Genomic DNA, 21,630 nt, shown 5'->3' on the forward strand with positions numbered 1-21,630 from the left:
AGATAGATAGATAGATAGATATGTTTAGAGTTCTGAGAAACACCAGTAAAAGTGAATGACACTGATGTGATCTACATTTTTAATTCGCAGTGTATAATGTTAAATTACATTCACATCATAATACTTTGAGTACTTTTTAAAATGTCAGCTTTTTTTCTTATCATTTGAGTAGTATTTCCACTACATTTTTAGGAAGTAAAAAATAGCTTTACTCTTGTAAAGGGGCAATTGAGTCACATGTTATCACCAGTACAGATCATGTGAATTATAGAGATTAAATTCGGCAAGACATTGGAAGTGGAGTTTTCATTTTACCTTTAATTCCATTAATACCATTTTTTTAACTCATAATACTATTCACAATATGTATTTGGCAACTTATTCACTACAGAATATGACAGCATGTTTATATTCATCTTTTTATGCATATTTAACCTGTGAATTTTGTATAATACCAATATTACCAAATATATGAAGTTCCATAGGTTATAAGGTATATTACTTATCTGATGTTTTTATGTGCAGGTGTTGCTGTAAGTGCATAAAGGCACAGTATTTAATGAGATGAATGAAATGTTTCAATGAAAATATTTTATTGTAGATAAAATAGAAAAAAAATGTAGCATTCATATTGAATAAAACTTAAATATTGAACAACAAGAAGGTATTTGTTTTATCAAGGACCAAAAACGATATTTCTAGCTTGTAGGAAAAGAAAACATTATTTAAACAATAAAAACAAAATAAAAACAAAATAACAGAATGATTTATGCAGAACAGTGTATTGTTGAAATGACCAGAAAATGTATATAAAGTTTTTGAAACGATCTACTAAATCGAATGGTCCTCTAACAGCTGTTTGTCCTCTTTGGCCCCACTCCTGCTCCTAGTGTGACTCTCAAACTCCATGTTCAGCTTGTTTTGCTTTAGAGGATCTTCAGCTCCCAGTTTAGGCTGCCAGGATGGAGACAAGCTGGCAGGATTTTCAGCCGAAGTGTTGTTCCTCGTGCGCCTCTTCCCCGAGCGACATCCCACTCGACTGCACAGCAGGTAAAACACCTCGATCACAGTGAGCAGCAGGGACACGCACGACATCACTAACATGAAGATGATGAAGATGGTCTTCTCAGTCGGATGCGACATAAAGCACTCGACCGTGTGAGGACACGGATATTTCGAGCAGGCGAACTGGGGGATCATGACGAAGCCGTACAGGTAGTACTGTCCGACGATGAACGCAAGCTCGAAGATGATCTTGAAGAACAGCTGGGTGAAGTAGCTTCCCAGCAAGTTGCCCTTGATCTTCACATGACCTTGCTCATCTGTATATTTGGGTGATTTTAGCATTCCCTTGCTGTGCTGCTGTTTGATTTTCTCTCGCAGTTTGTTTTCGCGGTGGATCACGTGGATGGCGTGGCCCAGGTACAGTAACGTTGGCGTGGACACGAAGATGATCTGCATGACCCAGAAGCGAATGTGAGACATGGGGAACTTCCAGTCATAGCAGACGTTTTCACAACCAGGTTGTAACGTATTACACACAAGATTGGACTGTTCATCTCCCCATACGCTCTCAGCTCCTGCTCCCAGAACAAGGATCCTGAATATAAACAGGACACTCATCCAGATCTTTCCGATAACTGTCGAATGCGACTGCACCTTGTCCAGTAACACGGAGAGAAATCCCCAATCTCCCATTTCCTTTGCTGATCAGAATTGTCTACAGAGCAGGAAATGGAAAAAATAAGAATCTCTTTACACACCTGCCCACATTTATTAACCTGTTTCAGAAAAAACATTTCTCTAAAAAATAGCCTTTTTGTACTTTCTCATCAGCTTTTGTGCATTTTTACACTGGCCAGAGCCTTTATATTTTTTTGTTGTTTATATATTTTAATATATGCACTTTAATATATGCATATTTAAACTATTTGCACTTCTGGTAGAGGTTAACTCCCTTTTGTTGCTGTTATCTATCTATCTCTATCTCTATCTATCTATCTATCTATCTATCTATCTATCTATCTGTCTGTTTGTCTGTCTGTCTGTCTGTCTGTCTGTCTGTCTGTCTGTCTATGATGGCCATATACAGTAAAAGGAAAAGACTATGTATAATGTATCTAAAATTGTTCACATGCTGCATCATTAACAGCATTTATAAAACATGATATACAGCCATTACCAAAAGTAGTAATAAACATTTAAATTTTAACAGTCAATGTCTAAGTGATAACATGACACCATTTTATTATCATTGCTGTGATATACAAAGAAAGTGATATTAAAATTACAATAAAATCATCAGGCTGAAATTTAAATCCAAATTCAAAACATCAATATATCGGAATGTAATTTGTTTTATTATTCCCTAATAAAACTTTCGTTATTATTTAAAAATGATCTTTATGGAAATTTTTACTTAACAAACACATTTTAAAAAATCAAACTTAAATTGGCTGATATTTAAATTTTTATTTAAGAACTGTTAAAAAGAATTACAAAATTATTCTGTTTAATTAATAGACATAAAGCTGAGAATATTTTTTTCCCTTACTTTAAGACAAAATTATGAATTATTTAATAAATTGGAATCTTTTTAGGTAGATAAAATACACTGCAACAAACTCAAGCAGAATAAATGGACATTATATTAAATAAGCACAAAATCAAAACACACGAAAAATTTATTATTGAATTAAATCATTGTTTAGAATCTCTAATTATAGATTTCTATTCTGGTAATAGTGCAACAGTTTCAGCAGCAGGTGTATAATATAATATATATCATGTTTCTCACTCACCTTCTCAGATGATACTAAGGGATAACAATTCGTGAGCAAATAATCGCTCACTGTGGTTGATCCTTGAGTTTTTTCTTGCAGTGGTTAGTAATTGTTGTGTAATATATAGATAGATATTTTTTAAGTCAGTCACGTAGACTTCAGATCAGCCCAACTCATGGTTAGAGTATTAATGATTGACAGATCATGGACCATGCTCTTTACACTGACCTGTTCTCCACTCCCTCTCAACGTCAAACATTTTGGGTGGAAATTTAAAAGGAAAATAGAAAAAAGAAATCTGCTTTTAGCCTTTTATTGCAAGTTTACAGATTTCAGAATGATATCTTATATCAAGTCACATCTGATTTCCAAAAACATTACAGAAAATGACATTTTGTAATTAAAGTATAAAGGAAACTGCCTAAGGGTATGTGCTTATAGAAAATAATAAGTCATTTGATTGGGTGATGCAGCCTGATGTCAGACACAGTTACTCTTACCGTCAAGAGGATTTCATTTTTACTGATACAACTTTATACTTTTTATACACTTATGGCATTTGGCAGATGCCCTTATCCAGAGCAACTGAAGGGTTAGGGGCCTTGCTCAAGGGCCCAGCAGTGGCAGTAAAGTGGTGTTGGGATTTGAACTTGTAAGCTTCTGAGCCAAAGTCCAAATAGCTTAACCACTGAGCTACAACCTCTCGAGTTACTTTTCACGTTCTGAAACATCCATGAGGCGAGTTAGTTCGTTATCCATTATGTTATAGCAACTACACCATATAAACAATGTTTTTTAAACCATCCTCACTTTTCTCTCTCTCTCTCTCTCTCTCTCTATCCTGGAGATAATGAAGTAAGAACACTGAAGATGCTGACACTGGAGACTCATTCCATAAATGTCTGGTAAATGTCTTATTTTAATAAGAACAAATTATAGTTTTTTTTTAAGTTCCATTTATTATTAAGCATAGATTATATAGCAGGTTAATTTTAAATCATTGGTGTCGACTGTGTAAAGTACTGGAGGGTGTGTATGGAAGAAATTGTGAGAAGTGAAGAGAAGAGTGGCAGGAGTGATTTGTGATAGGAGGTCTTGCGATGTTGCATGGTTTGGAGACTTTGTTTATTAATGAAAAGACAGAAGGCGGAGCTGGGAGTTTAAGGTCCTGAGATTTTCATTGGGAGTGAAGATGATGGACAGGATTAGAAATGAGTTTATTAGAGGAACAGCATGTAGGAAGGTGAGAGACTAGATTGAGATGGTTTGGTCATGTGCTGATGAGGGGTATGGGGAATTTCAGTAGAAGAATCTGAGGATGGAGCCACCAAGCACAAGGATAAAAGCAAGGACAAGCAGGAGGTTTATGGATGTGGTGAAGTAAGACATGCAGGTGGTTAGTTTGAAAGAAGCAAACAGTAGAGGACAGGGTAAAATGGAGACGAACTTAACGGAAGCAGCTGAAAGAAGAAGAAAACGAAGAAGATCATGCAGCCGGTCCTCCATACAATTTCTGGTTAAATGTGCTACTTTAGAAACCATAATATATAAGAACAAATGCATTAATACATTAATGAGACATCAATGTGTCATTCAAATTATTTGAGTTATTTTGAAGGACAAAAAAAAAGAAATCTGAGAATTCAGCAGTGCTTTGAAATAATAATTAAAGAAACTCTATAACCAAAACTATGCAAGCACTTGACCATCTAAAAGATGATTGAAAAGAGGACACATTTAGGAAACTCACAGCCATTCTGGACATTGTAGAGCATTGCCTCCATGACCTACTGGTGCATCAGTGGAGCTTCTTTAGTAGGAAAATCTTTCTTCTTTAGAATGTCTTTGCATTCTGCAGTATTACAACCTTCACTGGAACTAGCAGGCCGAAACCTGTTCCAGCATGACAATGCACCAGTGCACAAAGCAAATTCCATAGTGACATGGTTTTTCTAGATTAGTATGGAAGTGGCTTGTATAGAAGGTACCCTGACCTTAAACACACTGAACACCTTTGGAATGAATTCAAACAGTGATGGTGTTAAACATCTGTGTTCAACCTAATTCTCTGACTGACTCCATAAACCTAGTGGAAAGCTCTTTCCAGAGGTGTGAAGGCTGTTATAGCAGTAAAGGAGCAACTTGATTATGAAATAGAATGTTCAAAAATCAGCATTCAATCAAGATGTATACTGTACATACTTTTGGCCAAAAAGTGTATAATCTAACAAAAAAACCCCCCAAAAAAAACAACAGCTGCTCAGTCTCACTGATATTTGCCTCAACCGGCCTTGAGAAAGGTTCTGTTTACGAAGCTCAGATATGAACTTCTTCCACGTCATTGGTGTTGTGGTCTTCCAAAATCGCTCGCTTGCCCACTTCATTGGCAGCTTCCTTTTTCTGAAGATGTAGTTCACGCTTCATCCAGTTCTGAATCATGTGGTCCTTGTTTTCAAAAGTTTTTTTGGTCAAAACCGGGGTTACGCCGGTTACGTTGTAGTCGCGTTTGCGATTCAGGCACTTGTGGATCTTCTTGATAAACAGGTAGAAGACCTCAATAAGGTTTAGCAGCAATGACACGCAGGACATCACGAGCATAAACCAAATGAAGATGTTTTTCTCTGTGGGTCTGGACAGAAAACAGTCGACTTTGTGTGGACACGGGAAGCGACTGCATACATACTGAGGCTTGAGCTCAAAGCCGTAAAGGTAATACTGTCCTAAAATAAATCCCACTTCCAGCAAAATCTTGCAGAGCAAATTTATAATGTAGCTTCTCAGCAGGCGACCATGGATGCTGACTTTCCCTTTATCGTTGCTATATTTGGGAAGTTTGAGGCCTTTCCTTGTGAAAATGTTAGCTTGATCATTTTGGGCCTTCTTCATAGCTTCTCTCATGACTTTCTCCTCATTTATGATGTGCAAAACATGACCTAGGTAAACCAGCGTAGGAGCTGAGACTGAGATGATCTGCAGCACCCAGAAACGGACGTGGGAAATTGGGAACGCGTGGTCGTAGCAGACGTTTTCGCAGCCGGGTTGCTGGGTGTTGCAGATGAAATCGGACTGCTCGTCACCCCACACTCTCTCAGCACCGACTCCAAGCACGAGTATCCTGAAGACAAACAGTACAGTCAGCCAGATCTTCCCAACCATAGTCGAGTGTTTCTGCACCTTGTCCAGGAGCCGACCGAGGAGGTCCCAGTCACCCATCTTCAGTTATATGGGTCACCTGAAGAAGAAAATATCTAAAATACCAACATGAAAATAAATAAATAGGTATAACAGGGTGATGTTTAGCTTATTATGTGTACTACTGGAAGCTTGCTGATCTACACAAACAGATAGATACCTAGCTTGATTAATAGCTAGCAAGCTAGCACAGACAGACAGACAGACAGACAGACAGACAGACTAAAAATTCTACAAACAAAACCCCATAAATAAATTAATTATGTGCATAAATATTTACAGCCTTTGCTAAATCCGTTCAGACAGACAGACAGACAGACAGACAGACAGACAGACAGACAGACAGACAGACAGATAGATAGATAGATAGATAGATAGATAGATGCTACATGCTACAGACAAACAAATAGCTATTTATTTATTAGTTATTTGAATAGCTAGCTACAGATTAACATGTCATTTGCATTTTTCTTTTAACTACACTATATAAAAGAAGATGAAATGAATCCATAGTACTACTGCGTTACTATAAACACATAGGATCATGGGACATGCCACTATCGAAGCAAATGAGATGTTGTGCTTATGGATAAGAACCAAGCAAGGTCTTTGATGATAGCTTTTTGAGTCTGGTGGGAACCAAGGCTTTGACCTTGTTTAAATACCCAAAACCGATCAGGATCTCAAAGGATTGGTGCAATACTATTGAAATGTACTTCATTTAGCCAATAATTACAGTTTGTTTTTTAGAGAAAATGAGAAACTGCTGCTATCTTATTTATTAATTTTCAACCAGACTATCATAAGCAACATTCACATATTTCTTTTAAATATTTTCAAATCAGAAATTTTAAATATACTTTATAGTGACAGTTTTGGCACATAGTAAAACCAGACAAATACATAAGTAGCAATATGGATGCGATAAAAAGACAGTAAATTAAAGAAAAACTTGCATGCATCATTTTTATTTTTATTATTATTATTATTTTTATTATTATTATTATTATTATTATTATTATTATTATTATTATTATTATTATTAGCAGTAGTAGTAGTAGTAGTAGCATTTATGAATAAAATGGTTCTATAACCTTCTATGCACCTCTTGTACAAGTTTGTAACAGGGTTTTAGCTTACAAAATTTCCTCATTTCTACTAGCATAAGACAATAGCTAGACACTACAAGTGTTTGTTAAATGCTGCAAATATCATGTAATGTATGTCACTAATATAAAAAGCCAAAAATAATTAATCCAACAAACCATTTATAAGCATAAAAATAAAGATATCCAATGTCAAATCCTATAACATCTCTGCCACATCTGTTTTTACTGCTATTGTTTTGTGCTAATTAATTACTCTTATTAATGTTATGCTAAAATGTGAATTAGTTTTTGCCCCACTTACCGAGAGAGTAAGGGATGACAGAAGAAGGTGTCTTGAAGTCTAGACCAAGGCAGAAACCCAAGCAATGGCTGTTAGTGTTTTTTTCACCGAGGCGGATCTAGCTGAACTCAAAGCATTATACGACACTCGGGTTATGCCAGAGATAGCATCCAGATGGAAAGTGTAAATGCATTTGGGAATTTCTTTTTATGCAGATTTTATAGTGAAGTGTCCTTCATAAATATATATATGCACACAAACCCATAACTATAACTAACTAATCCACTAATTTTAGAGTATGCTTGTGGAGATTTGTGCTCATTCGGCCACGAATGTGTTAGTAAAGTCAGGTACTGATGAAGGTGAGATGAGGAGGCCTGGGGTGCAGTCAGCATTCCAATTTACCCCAAAAAATTTTAATAGGGTTGATGTCAGGACCATATTTTCATGAAGCTGGCTTTGTGCACAGGGGCATTGTCATGCTGGAACTGGTTTGGGAAAATTTCATGAAACTGCATCCATTATATACAAGAAGAACCACGTTTGGTTGGAAAAGTCGCATGTCCCAATCTTTTTGTCCATATTGTATATATATATATATATATATATATATATATATATATATATATATATATATACACATTTAAGTCCAAGTCAATAATTCTACAGTGAGGAATATTATTCTCAAATGGAAAACAATTCAAAACAGTTGCCAATCTTTTCAAAATTCACCCAAGAGTGGACTGAGCAATGAAATGTATTTTTACAATTGAAAAAAAAAGCTAATGAAAGGTATGTTTGGAAGGGTTGCCAGGAAAAATCTTCTTTCTAAAAAGAACACTGCATCACATCTTAGGTTTCAAAGTTGCAGCTGAACAAACCACAAACCTTCTGGATCAGTGTCCTTTGGACAGAAGAGACCAAAGTAGAGATGTTTGGCCATAATTCACAGCACCACTTTTGGCAAAAACCAAACGCAGCATTTCAATACAAACATCTCATACCAAATGTCAAACACTGTGGTGGAGGTGTGTTGACCTGGGCAACCTGCAGTCATTGAACCATCCATGAACTCCTCTGTATACCAAAATATTCTAGAGCCATAAATGATGCCTTCTATTTGAGAGTTAAAGCTTAGCTAAATTGCACCAGGCAACAGACAATGATACCAGGCACACCAGCAAACAGAATGGCAGAAAAAGAGCAGAATCAAGATGTTGCAATGATCCAGTCAAAGTCCAAAGTCCACAGCCCAATTATGAGAGCTGTGCCCAAACAATGCTTCCAATCCTCAATGATCTAAGGAAACACTGCAAGCAGACTAAGCCAAAATTCCTTGAAAGTGATGCGAGAGACTGATAAAGTTATATAGAACATGATAACTTTGCTTTACTGCTGCTAAAAGTGTGACACAGTGTAATTTGTCATGTTGTTTATATGACGTTTTATTGACCCAGTTGTAAGATTTTGATTAGATTTTGATTTTATCATGTCCTGCTAGGTAAAAACTCAGAGGGTCAGCTTTTATTTTCATCAGTTTGTTTGTCATTTATCGGGTTTGTTACGTTTCTGTTTGTGTGCAGCACCTAATAAACAGGCACCACTGTAACATCACCCTGTTATGCCCAGACATTTATTTCCACATTGATCTTTTTGACAGTGAACTTGACATGAATTTACTGGGAAGTCCACTCCTGAGACGAACAGCAGCTGTCTTGAATGTACTTTCTTAAAGAAATTGTTAGGAAACGGCCTTATAACCCTTCCAAGATTCATAAGCACCAACAATTGATTCTGTAAGATCATTGCTGTTGTCTTTCCTCCTTGACCTTTGGTTAACACTTTCAAACTGCTAAAGGCTTTTATTGAGGTGGTTATGATTGCTGAACTTGTTTCTACATACTATCACAATAAATGTAACTAAAAACGGATAGAAATGAAATAACACATCAATTGCTCACAGAAAATCGGCAGACAGAAACAGCATGTTTTATTCTTTTATGTAGTAAACAAGATACAATATGTAATCTGACATGATTATAAAATAAATATCATCAAAGCAGCATTTTCAAACCAAGCATGAATAATGTTCCATCAATAAATACATTGCTGTTTTATATCACTAATATACACGTGATGTACATAGAATACCGGTTGCTCTTTGAGTTGTTAATAACACAACCATAATAACGCAGAACACGATGAGGGAATTATTTCTACACACACGACGTCATTTCCTGTGTTTTTCTTTTCGCTGTAAAACACACATGATGATAGACATTGCAGTGAGATATTTTAGGTCATCCTACAGGTTACTCGTGCCCCCAGTAGCCATACCCACTCTGGCACACAGCACACAAGCCCAAGCTGGAAGAAACAACGACAAAACACGTAGCAACACAATTCACTATTTTAGTGTAGGATCAGTGTAAATAAAATCGAATCATGGCTCTGAATCGTACCTGTAGTGTGTGAGGCCAGTATCCTGTCGTTCTATGCGAGACGCCCAGGGTGGACAGAGCGTGTTTGGCGTAAACATTTGCCCGAGGAACCAACCAACTAGCATCATCTCCCTCGGAGGCCACCTTGCCAGGAAGCAAGCTCTGCACGAACACTCTACGATGGCCGTATTCATAATGCAGGGCACGACTGAAGTGGTCATAGAAAGCCTGGGAAAATATCGAACATAAATCTCAACATTTATAGATGATACAGTGGTTCATTTGTGTCACCGTGTGACATGATGATCTGATCTCTGACCGTGGATGCAGAGAGCGCAGCTTTCCGAGCACAGGGCCTGGAGCAGCGTCCTGATGAAATATTAACGACTGCGCCTCTCCTCCTCTCAGCCATGCCGGTCAGAGCCAGGCGAGTGATCAGTAAAGCCGAGGATATGCCAGTGTTTAGAACGTGCCATAGCTCACTCTCGGGTATTTCGTGGAAGTCTCGGGGGGGTTCCAGCGAACAATTCAGGCAGTTTACGACAAACCCGATGTCTTTTCCCTCGATCGCATCTTTGATGGACTTGCAGGCCAATGCACCGTCACGGAAATCGGCCTCCACTCGGATAACCTCGACTCCATGAGCGTCGGAGATGATCCTGGAAGCGTCTTTTAGACAGTCAGTGGTAATGAGGATGATGCATACACCATGCCTGGCTAGTTCCTCAGCGTATGCTTTAGCTAGCGCCTCTGATGCACCTGTATTTAAAAAAGAAGATAATCAGTTCAAATCATCGAGAATAAGTTCTAGTTTATTTCTATAGCGCCTTTTCACAATGGACAATGTCTCAAAGCAGCTTTATAGAACCTAAGAATAAAAGTGAATGATGTATGTTTATGTCTGATGAGCAGCCTGGGGCGACTGTGGAAAGGAAAAACTCCCTTAAATGAAAGAGGAAGAAACCTTGAGAGGAACCAGACTCAAATCGGGAACCCATCCTCATTTGGAATGAGAACCACCATGAGGACCGAAGTGCATGTGGTAAAGGAAAGTCCTTTCGACAGTCTCATTAACATCAACAGTAGATGCCTTTATCCAGAGTGACTTACATTTTTCTCATTTTTATACAACTTTAAACTCCAACTCGAACTGTTTCCCCACGGACCATTATTACTGACGCACCACCTGCTAAATTCTGGGGCGCTCTGGACAGGTCAACACTATGGAAGCTATCTACGTTTTTTTCTCAATTCCGACTTTTTCTTTGCAAATACGACTTTTTTCTCGCTCTTCCGACTTTTTTTTAGCCAATCGGGCAGCGTCACGCCCTCTGTAGTGCCAGAAAGCTTCACACATTTCAAATGAAATGGGCTACAATCACATGGTACCAAACTGATCCTTCGATACCTGCATCAGCTCTGGAGGAGACGGAACAAGACAGATGAAGCAGAGGAGCCTCGTTCATACACCAACAGCTTTAAACTTCAGGCTAACAAAATGTGAGGAAGTGAAGTCGCAATTGCGAGAAAAAAGTTGGAATTAAGCAATTTCTTTTGAATGAGACAGAAGCGGACTTTCATACAACACAAGAGATGTTGCAGAATGAAAAATAGAGGGGCGAGGAGAAGATTCAGGCCAAAGAAAATAACAAAGTTTCCAAAAAAAACACAGTACAGTGTGGCTGTAATTGGTGCCAAAGGTGCTTCAACAAAGTATTGAGCAAAGACTGTGAATACTTACAGTATGTACGTGTGATTTTTTTCCGTTTGTTTGTTTTTTATTTTAAATAAATTTGCGAAGATTTCAAACAAACTTACTTGATGTTGTCATTATGGCGTATTGTTTGCAGAATTTTTGGAAAGATAATTTATTTAATCTATTTTGGAATAAGACTGTATATATGTACTATAGACAAAAGTATGGTTCGACAGCTCAGATTCATGAATATGAGAATATTGTAAATCGGTCTGGATTAAGGCGTCCTTCAAATATCATTAATGACACATATATATACACTCGCCCCCGGCCACTTTATTGGGTACACCTGTCCAACTGCTCGTTAACGCAAATTTCTAATCAGCCAATCACATGGCAGCAACTCAATGCATTTAGGCATGTAGACATGGTCAAGATGATCTGCTGCAGTTCAAAAAGGACGTCAGAATGGGGAAGAAAGGTGGTTTAAGTGACTTTGAACGTGGCATGGTTGTTGGTGCCAGACGGGCTGGTCTGAATATTTCAGAAACTGCTGATCTACTGGGATTGTCACGCACAACCATCTCTAGGGTTTACAGAGAATGGTCCTGAAGAGAAAATATCCAGTGAGCGGCAGTTCTGTGGGCGCAAATGCCTTGTTGATGCCAGAGGTCAGATGAGAATGGCCAGACTGGTTCGAGCTGATAGAAAGGCAACAGTAACTCAAATAACCACTCGTTACAACCGAGGTATGCAGAAGAGCATCTCTGAACACTCAACACGTCGAACCTTGAGGCGGATGGGCTACAGCAGCAGAAGACCACACCGGGTGCCACTCCTGACAGCTAAGAACAGGAAACTGAGGCTACAATTCGCACAGGCTCACCAAAATCGGACAATAGAAGATTGGAAAAACGTTGCCTGGTCTGATGAGTCTCGATTTCTGATGCGACATTTGGATAGTAGGGTCAGAATTCGGCATCAACAACATGAAAGCATGGATCCATCCTGCCTTGTATCAACGGTTCAGGCTGGTGGTGGTGGTGTAATGGTGTGGGGGATATTTTATTGGCACACTTTGGGCCCATTAGTATCAATTAAGCATCGTGTCAACGCCACAGCCTACCTGAGTATTGTTGCTGACCATGTCCATCCCTTTATGACCACAGTGTACCCATCTTCTGATGGCTACTTTCAGCAGGATAACGCGCCATGTCATAAAGCGCGAATCATCTCAGACTGGTTTCTTGAACATTACAATGAGTTCACTGTACTCGAATGGCCTCCACAGTCACCAGATCTCAATCTAATAGAGCACCTTTGGGATGTGGTGGAACGGGAGATTCGCATCATGGATGTGCAGCCAACAAATCTGCAGCAACTGTGTGATGCTATCATGTCAATATGGACCAAAATCTCTGAGGAATGTTTCCAGTACCTTGTTGAATCTATGCCACGAAGGATTAAGGCAGTTCTGAAGGCAAAAGGGGGTCCAAAGCGGTACTAGTAAGGTGTACCTAATAAAGTGGCCGAGATATATATATATATATATATATATATATATATATATATATATATATATGTCATTAATGGTCATTAATGACATTTGACAGACGCCTTTATCCAGACCGACTTACAATATTCTCATATTCATGAATCTGAGCTGTTGAGGGTTAGGGGCCTTGCTCAAGGGCCCAGCAGTGGTAGCTTAGTGGTGATGGGATTTGAACTCATGACCTTCTGATCAGAAGTCTAACCACCTTAACCATTGAAACCGACTCACCATTAATGATGGCCCATTTTCCATATCTATGCACAAGATCTGTGGAGTCAGCCAGACGAGGGATGAAGTGAAGCCTTACTAGACTATAGCAGTCCATCATCAGTCTTACAGCTTTGCTTGCTGTATAAAGTGCACCCACTAAAGCAAGCGTTTCTACATAGCAGCTGCAAGATCGGGATATTTCTCTATACAATAACGGGAAACTATCCACCGCAGCCATTATTTTTTGCCAAATGCAGCAAATCTGAACGTATTCTTATTTATTTTTCTCTTTCTGATGCCTTCAAAATGATCCAAAAACTAAAACCCGGAAGTAAAATCTTCACTCAAAAAAACAAAACAAAAAACACGTGACCGCCTTAAAGGGCTAGTCCTCATATTCTGAGATGATCCTCATCGCTTTGTTTTAGTGACTTATTTCAAACACAGACACCTAAATCTATATTGTTTTTATCATAAGATAATCACTTTTCAGCATGGTTTTCCGTCAATGAAATCTGCTTCCTGGATTCATTCATTCTTCCTGTCTAGCTTGCTGTCTCCATAGAAACGCCTTATATAAAGAAAACCAGGCTTTGGCGTGCTGTGTTCTAAATCCATTTCTATTTTTTAGACAAGTGCCCTACATTGGGGTGAAGTACAGGGATTTATGCGCACTACATAGTGCACTAGATGCGTATTTGGGATTGAGCCGCGAATCCTAGTACAGCCTCGGTGTGTTCTTGTTTGAGCCAGGAATGCGTTTTTCCACTGGTCACTAACAGAATATTCTGGAATAAAATGAAATTTTATTTTTATTTTTATGAAACAGGTAAACGCTGTGCTTATGCATGAACCGCTATGTTTTAGCAAGCTGGCAAGTTATATAAGCATTTAAGTGTGATTTGGGTTTAGCTAGCTGGCTGATTTAGCTAAAAATGCAGCTAAAATATTATTATTCATTTAATTTTTTAATGTATTTGTTTGTATTATTTAATATGCAATCCTTTTATTTAGTGCAAAAAAAGATACACTGCTGAATAATCAGGTATTGCACTGGGTCTAGAAGTAGTTCCGGCTACTAGGCAAATCACAGGTGTGTATTAATGCGTGTGTAGCGTTTCTAAGGCATATCTCGAATTTGATTGGTCAGAAAGTGCGCATTCTTATTGTATAACAACAAAGTAGTTCCAAAGTGATTGGTTTTTCAAAATGAATGGATCTTTTTCTTACATTTTTAATAAGCAGATCCCCCTACACGTCTAACATTAACTATAGTTCCAATAATGAAAATATGACAATGTAGCTAGGGACCAATTATGATAAACAGAATGCCCGTCACCTTTCACATCTTCTGGTTAGTTCACTTGTCACATGACTTCCATAATTATTGTAACAATAATGTTGAGATTTAGAAAAAAAAAACCCTATCTATTGCTTTGTGTCGTGTCTATGGGAGTCACGTAATAAAAGACTGAACGACTCGGACCAGAAATGAACTACTCAAAATCTGTTTCCTGTGTAATGCACTGCATAGCGTCTATAGGAGTAACGTGATAAAATAACGAAAGACTCGGACTAGAAGAGTCGAGAGATGAACTACTCGAACCTACAGAGATTTTTGCGATGTCCAGTAGAAAATGAACGAATCACTTTTTGAGATGACTCGTTCTTCTGAGTCACATTAAAGACTCGTTAAAAAAGAATGAATCGTTCGGGAAGGACACCTCACTATTCCTCAGAGATGTCCGGTCAGCAAAGGCAGTGATGAAGCAGTGACGAGTCAGTGATGAGGCAGTAATGAGGTAGTGATGAGACAGTGATGAAGCAGTAATGAGGCAGTGACAAGGCAGTGATGACACAGTGATGAAGCAGTGACGAGTCAGTGATGATGCCGTGATGAGGCAGTGACGAGTCAGTGATGAGACAGTGATGAAGCAGTGACGAGTCAGTAATATGGCAGTGACGAGGCAGTGATGAGTCGGTGACGAAAAGTTTTCAGTTTTAAAAAATTTTAGTTACAATGAGTATTTTTGTGTGTTTTTTTTTCATGTAGCTGTGTTTATCTGAAAAATAAAAGAAATACTTCAGCTCATATGTGTAAAAGACCCTCGATATTGTTTCCCTGCACATCATAGGCAGCAAATTTCCCAATTCTGATTACAGATATTTTCACAGGAAGCTCTTGAAGAGGAGTGAATCGCACCTCCTGCTGAAGCCATGTCGCAGTTTTTCTCCTCAGAGGATGAGGCCGAGCTCCAGTCCCTGCTCAGACAGCTTTTGAAAAGCGTGCGAGAGCGAATCGCCAACGCGCCGTCGGTGGAAAGCGTCGAGGAGTTCCTGCTTCACCTGGAGGAGACCGACAAGAACTTCCACAAGTATGGTGAATTTTTCTTTGTAGTCTTTCTGTGACCCTCTTGAAAGCCAATCAAAATCCGAACGATGCTTCTTTTGGATATGTTGCAGTTATGAGTTTGTGAAGTATCTGCGTCAGTACGTGGAGAGCAGCCTGGGGGCCGTTATCGAGGAGGAAACGGAGAGCTGTTCCAAGGGCGAAGGGCACGGCGCCGGGTCCGGGTCCGGGTCTGGGTCTGGCCAGGACACGCTGGTCCATGCCGTGACTAGAAGAACCAGAGAATCTGCACAGTACGTTGCTCTTATACGTCTACTTTGGGTGTTTGATCATTATAAACGGGTGACGTAGTGACGATGATGTGCGATAGATATAAGCAGATGATGCAGACCTTAAAGCAGGCCATGACGGCGATCGTGGAGTCGCTGCTCAACAAATTCGAGGAGGATCAGCTAAAGAACGAGGAGACCTGTGTCACCAATCCACGCGAGCCCTCGAGCAGCCATTACACGGACAACTGCTCTGACAGCGACTCCTCTTTAAACCAGGTGATACAGATCGCATCATTCATTCGTGCGTGGAGGGAAAATATAAAACATTTTCTCTTCTTTATCGAACTGTAGCCTTCATACCAGCGTTGAGTCGTTTACAAACGATTCAAACGAATCTTTAATGCGACTCAAAGAGCGATTGAATCATTTTTTTACCAGACGCACACGAGCAAAGCATCTCAAAGATCCCCATATGTCATGTGCATAAGCATACTTTCTTTCTTTCTTTCTTTCTTTCTTTCTTTCTTTCTTTCTTTCTTTCTCTTTCTTTCTTTCTTTCTCTTTCTTTCTTTCTTCTTTCTTTCTTCTTTCTTTCTTTCTTTCTTTCTTTCTTTCTTTCTTTCTTTCTTTCTTTCTTTCTTTCTTTCTTTCTTTCTTTCTTTTGTCTGATTGTCATTCTTTTGGTTTCTTTCTTTCTTTCTTTCTTTCTTTCTTTCTTTCTTTCTTTCTTTCTTCTTTCTTTCTTTCTTTCTTTCTTTCTTTTGTCTGATTGTCATTCTTTTGGTTTCTTTCTTTCTTTCTTTCTTTCTTTCTTTCTTTCTTTCTTTCTTTCTTTCTTTCTTTCTTTCTTTCTTTCTTTCTTTCTTTCTTTTGTCTGATTGTCATTCTTTCTTTCTTTCTTTCTTTCTTTCTTTCTTTCTTTCTTTCTTTCTTTCTTTCTTTCTTTCTTTCTTTCTTTTGTCTGATTGTCATTCTTTTGGTTTCTTTCTTTCTTTCTTTCTTTCTTTCTTTCTTTCTTTCTTTCTTTCTTTCTTTCTTTTGTCTGATTGTCATTCTTTTGGTTTCTTTCTTTCTTTCTTTCTTTCTTTCTTTCTTTCTTTCTTTCTTTCTTTCTTTCTTTCTTTCTTTCTTTCTTTCTTTCTTTCTTTCTTTCTTTTGTCTGATTGTCATTCTTTTGGTTTCTTTCTTTCTTTCTTTCTTTCTTTCTTTCTTTCTTTCTTTCTTTCTTTCTTTCTTTCTTTCTTTCTTTCTTTCTAGTTTAAGTATATATAAGTGAATATGTCCATGCTGTGTTTCCTGAGTGCTCCATAACATGAGCTGTAACTATACACAGATAAAAAGTACATGCTTAAAAACTGCTGTATTTATAAGAATTGACATATTATGAGACATTCTGGGAAAACAATCTCAATGTTTTGAATGTTATGTTGCAGAGCTACGGCTTCATCAAACAGGAGCAGCTCCAGGTGATTTCGGAGAAGCTCGACCCGAGCAGGTCGAGAGAGGTGCGTATATACACGTCTCTCTCCATCACTCGCAATCTCAATGAGCTCTTTGTGTGTAACTGACACTGAGAGAGGACTTGAACTTGACTCATTTTCTATTTGTGTGTGTGTGTTTGTGTGTGTGTGTGTATGTAGGTACGCTGGGAAGCCCTGCAGCTGCTGTGCTGTGCTCCTCCTTCTGATGTTCTGAGCTGCGAGAGCTGGACAGGTCTACGGCGAAACCTCACAGCTGCCCTCGCAGACCCTGATCCCGACCTCAGCGTGAGAACCATCAATCTGTTCAATTCTTTTCTTTCTTTCTTTCTTTCTTTCTTTCTTTCTTTCTTTCTTTCTTTCTTTCTTTCTTTCTTTCTTTCTTTCTTCTCTTTCGTCTCTTCATAAGAATCCAAATATAAATTTTACATGTTCATTAAGCAGATCCCCCAACACAAGTACACCAACTTTTACAGTTCCAATAATTGATTTCCTGTACCAAACCTACGGAGACGTTTGCGATGCTTTTCTCAGGCGTGTCCAGTAGAAAAATGATCACATTCAAAATAAACGAACCGCCACTAGTAACCACAGCAACGATCTGAGAGGATTATCCCATGGCCTACTTTGAGCAGCTCTTGTTCATGACCTTCGTGGTTTACTTTACTGTATACACAAGAGTGCCATTTCATGGTCAGGGGAAGAGTCGATGGTCCTCAGGTGTTGTTTTCCCACCTAACCATTTTTCAGACCTTGCTGAACGAATGCAACACGGGCAAAAAAATGTCACAGGAACCATAGGAACCATAGGAGTCATAGGGAGTCATAGGGAGCCATAGGGAGTCATAGGGAGTCATAGGGAGACATAGGGAGCCATAGAAATCTTAGAAGTCATAGGGAGTCATAGAAGGTCATAGGGAGTCATAGGGAGCCCTGTCCTCAACACACAACTTCAGTTTCCCCGAAATGACACACACATGTTGTAATCACACGAGCAGATGGGACACGATCCCATTCCACTCCCATTTCCCTACGCCACCCTGTATATCACCCCCTAATCTCATAAACATTTCATGCAATAGACTTTTTTTTTTTGTAGTTTTTTTCATAAAAATTCACAGTTTCCATGATTGTAATTTAAGTGCTAATGTCAGCACATTTCACAGCCTCATCAGGTTTGTCTGAAATCATGTGTGTGTGGAGATTTTTTCTTTCTCTGAGACCCAAACACTTTTTGTCTACTAGTTCTAACAGGATTTGTTTTTGCATTCATTTCGAATTACAGTGCTGTATTTTATTTGTTGTTTTTTTCCTAAAGGACAAAGTATTGCGCTTCTTTGCAAAGACATTTTCTACCTCCCCTCTGAATGTGACGAGGGAAATCTACACCAGCTTGGGTAATAAACGTGTTATTTGTTTATTTATTTAGTTTAAAGAACATCCATGCATATGCGCATGCTGTTCTGTTTCACAGTGAAAAGTCTGGAAAGCGACTTCCTGTATCACAAGCTGAGTTTCCCCTCTGAGTCTGCACACGTGGATGCAAACCGATCCGACATCACACGGCTCCTCAAACAAGTGCGTGACTTCGTCCGTCCCGTTCATACCACAGTTTTAGTGCCGTGTTAAAAAACGTAAAAAAACAAACAAACTAATAAAGTCGAAAATACTAGAATAAAGTCGTAGCAGTACAATAATCAAGTTAAAATATTTTCAGAATAAAGTCGAAATATGCGAGTATAATGTCGAAATTACTAGAATAAAGTCAAACATTTTGAGAATTAAGTCGAAATTAGGAGAATAAAGTCAAACTTTTTGAGAATAAATTAGAAATTACAAGAATAAAGTCAAAATATTTTGAGAATAAATTAGAAATTATGAGAATAAAGTCGAAATATTTTGAGAATAAAGTAGAAATTATGAGAATAAAGTCGAACTATTTTGAGAATGAAGTCGAAATTACGAGAATAAAGTCAAACATTTTGAGAATAAAGTCGAAATTACAAGAATAAAGTCGAAATATTTTGAGAATAAAGTCGAAATTACAAGAATAAAGTCGTAGCAGTACAAGAACAAAGTCGAAATATTTTTTTTAAATAAAGTCGAAATTGCAAGAATAAAGTCAAACATTTTAAGAACAAAGTCAAAATAACAAGAATAAAGACGAAATTACGAGAATAAAGACGAAATTACGAGAATAAAGAAGAAATTACAACAATAAAGTCGAAATTACTAAAATAAAGAGTCGAAGTAATGAGAATATAATAAAAATATTTTGAGAATAAAGTTGTAGCAATATGAGTTTAAAGTGGTAATATTTTAAGAAACATCACAGAATTGCGAGAAACATTTTGCTGTTTTGCAAATGGATGTGGTGGATTTGGTTAAATCGTACTTTAGGGTTAGAAAATAGCTGTAAGGAAATTCTTTGTCTTGCGGCGCATACGGACGCTACAGCGGAAAAATACACGCAGACGCTGAGTAAATCGCATTTTTTCATCTCGTAATAATTAATTTTGTATTATTATTTTTAACGCGACACTAAAACGGCGTCGTACATTTTGGTGTAAATTTTTGGATGGCAGCATTTGTTTAACACCTCCTCCGTTGTTTACCCAGACACGCCTAATGAACGACTTTCAGAAAGAAGTGACCACATTCTGGATCCGGCATCCCGAGAAGTGAGCTGTAGCTTTTCACACACACGTACACATTCCTGTTGTGATTTCTACAGCAGATTTCTATAATAATATCTATATTTTCCATCTTCTTCCTGTCCTGCAGGTACATGGAGGAAATAATCGAGAGCACACTCGCTCTTCTGTCTCTACACGACATGTCTGCTCACGGCTCGGACAAAGTTCTAGAGCCGGTCCACTTCCTGGCTCTGTTGGACATCAAAGCCAGTTGGTTCAAGAGGTGGATGGTGAGCCATGTGCTTTAGTCGACTTAAAAAACCAACAAAAAACAAAGCAAAATTCTCACTATAACTGATGCATTATTTTTATTGTACATGGAAAATCATTTCTTGTTCACACCAAGTTTTGAAAGTATTTCAAATCATTTTTTTTTAATTAGTTTAGTTTTATAGTTATATACTTTGGATTGGAAGGACACAGGTTTAAATCTCACCGACACTGAGCTGCCACTGCTCGGCACTTAAACAAGACCCTTAACCCTTAACCCTTAAAACTCCTCCAGACAGTACCCTGAACTCTTACATTGATGGCTTTCGGCAGACGCCATTATCCAGACCCACTTACATCTGAGCAGGGGAGGGTTAAAACCCTTGCTTAAGGGTCCAGCAGTGGCAGCTCGGTGTTGGTGGGATTTGAACCTGTGACCTTCTGATCCAAAGTCCAATGCCTTACCACCTCCCACACTCTTGATGGTAAGCCGTGTGCATTAGGCGACCCACAACTGAGCCTAAAAGAATTCTCAATATAACTGAATATCGAATGACTAGATATTCATTCATTCATTCATTCATTCATTCATTCACTTCCTTCTGATCACCCCAGTCCATCACTATATATATATATATATACTAGAGGGGGAAATTAATTATAGGTGAAAAGCCTATAATTAATTTCCCCCTCTAGTATATATATATATATATATATATATATATATATATATATATATATATATATATCACTCTGGATAAGGGCGCCTGCCAAATGCCATAGATATGGTAGGAACCTGGAGAACATGCAAACCCTTACAGACCCTGAACTCTTGATCAAATCAGGAACCCTGGAGCTCTAAGTAGACAATGCTGTTGCATGTAACCAGGCCAGTTATGTATTAATTGCAAGATTACTCCTATTCAACCAAAGTCCAGGCCAAAGCAATGTTAACCACTGAGTGAAGAACCGAACAGAACGATTAATACGATATCTCAAAAACTGATCTTTGACTCCCCTTTCTGAGAACTGACATACTGCTGGAACTAATTACCTTTTCCTGTTTACTGTTGACCTCCAGCATGGCTACTACAGCAGGACAGTGGTCTTAAAGCTTCTCGAGCGGAAATACAAGGCAGTGGTGAGTTGGAGAGAGAGGGTCAGTGCTATTAAAAAGTCCAGAGCAGTTTATATTCACATTTATCTATTTAACTGTTTTTATCACACATTTTATATACACAATAAAAAAAAAATTATTCTCGTTTTATTTACGCCAACTATTTTTTTTTTAGAAATTATATCTGTGATTGGGGTTGCAAAAGATTCCAGTAGTATTCAAGACTGGAAACTTTTCATTG

The 21,630-nt window shown here is 38.2% G+C and overlaps 4 protein-coding genes across 6 annotated transcripts in view; 1 reads left to right on the forward strand and 3 right to left on the reverse strand.

The window, feature by feature from the left end:
* Positions 1-574: 574 nt before the first annotated feature.
* Positions 575-2,960, reverse strand: gja13.2 (gap junction protein alpha 13.2). The gene is made up of 2 exons (XM_046836448.1): positions 2,802-2,960; positions 575-1,720 (listed from the first exon to the last, which is right to left on the reverse strand). Exon 2 carries the CDS (start codon positions 1,696-1,698, stop codon positions 832-834), a length of 867 nt encoding a protein of 288 aa, XP_046692404.1. The 5' UTR covers positions 1,699-1,720; positions 2,802-2,960; the 3' UTR covers positions 575-831.
* Positions 2,961-3,728: 768 nt separating this feature from the next.
* Positions 3,729-7,486, reverse strand: gja11 (gap junction protein, alpha 11). Of its 2 annotated transcripts, none has more exons than XM_046835879.1 (2): positions 7,386-7,486; positions 3,729-6,031 (listed from the first exon to the last, which is right to left on the reverse strand). In XM_046835879.1, the coding sequence occupies exon 2, from the start codon at positions 5,994-5,996 to the stop codon at positions 5,100-5,102; it is 897 nt and encodes a 298-aa protein (XP_046691835.1). In that variant the 5' UTR covers positions 5,997-6,031; positions 7,386-7,486; the 3' UTR covers positions 3,729-5,099. The 2 variants fall into 2 exon arrangements, with proteins under 2 accessions (XP_046691835.1, XP_046691836.1); XM_046835880.1 differs by having other exon boundaries at positions 3,729-6,015; positions 7,386-7,428.
* A 1,845-nt stretch (positions 7,487-9,331) lies between these two features.
* On the reverse strand, positions 9,332-13,655 carry hsdl1 (hydroxysteroid dehydrogenase like 1). The gene is made up of 4 exons (XM_046835878.1): positions 13,285-13,655; positions 10,125-10,564; positions 9,827-10,033; positions 9,332-9,731 (listed from the first exon to the last, which is right to left on the reverse strand). Exons 1-4 carry the CDS (start codon positions 13,502-13,504, stop codon positions 9,660-9,662), a joined length of 939 nt encoding a protein of 312 aa, XP_046691834.1. The 5' UTR covers positions 13,505-13,655; the 3' UTR covers positions 9,332-9,659.
* A 297-nt stretch (positions 13,656-13,952) lies between these two features.
* tbc1d32 (TBC1 domain family, member 32) overlaps positions 13,953-21,630 on the forward strand; it is a 68,937-nt gene continuing 61,259 nt past the window's right edge. The window contains exons 1-11 of one of the 2 annotated variants that reach the window (XM_046835877.1): positions 13,953-14,095; positions 15,430-15,641; positions 15,730-15,909; positions 15,987-16,164; positions 17,322-17,393; positions 17,529-17,654; positions 18,685-18,763; positions 18,841-18,944; positions 19,986-20,047; positions 20,151-20,292; positions 21,354-21,413. In XM_046835877.1, coding sequence (XP_046691833.1) covers positions 15,484-15,641; positions 15,730-15,909; positions 15,987-16,164; positions 17,322-17,393; positions 17,529-17,654; positions 18,685-18,763; positions 18,841-18,944; positions 19,986-20,047; positions 20,151-20,292; positions 21,354-21,413 — 1,161 coding nt within the window. In that variant the 5' untranslated portion in view covers positions 13,953-14,095; positions 15,430-15,483. The remainder of the gene's footprint in view (positions 14,096-15,429; positions 15,642-15,729; positions 15,910-15,986; positions 16,165-17,321; positions 17,394-17,528; positions 17,655-18,684; positions 18,764-18,840; positions 18,945-19,985; positions 20,048-20,150; positions 20,293-21,353; positions 21,414-21,630) is intronic. The other variant, XM_046835876.1, reaches the window with a different exon arrangement.

This window comes from Silurus meridionalis, chromosome 23, assembly GCF_014805685.1.
Source record: "Silurus meridionalis isolate SWU-2019-XX chromosome 23, ASM1480568v1, whole genome shotgun sequence".
Taxonomy (NCBI): domain Eukaryota; kingdom Metazoa; phylum Chordata; class Actinopteri; order Siluriformes; family Siluridae; genus Silurus; species Silurus meridionalis.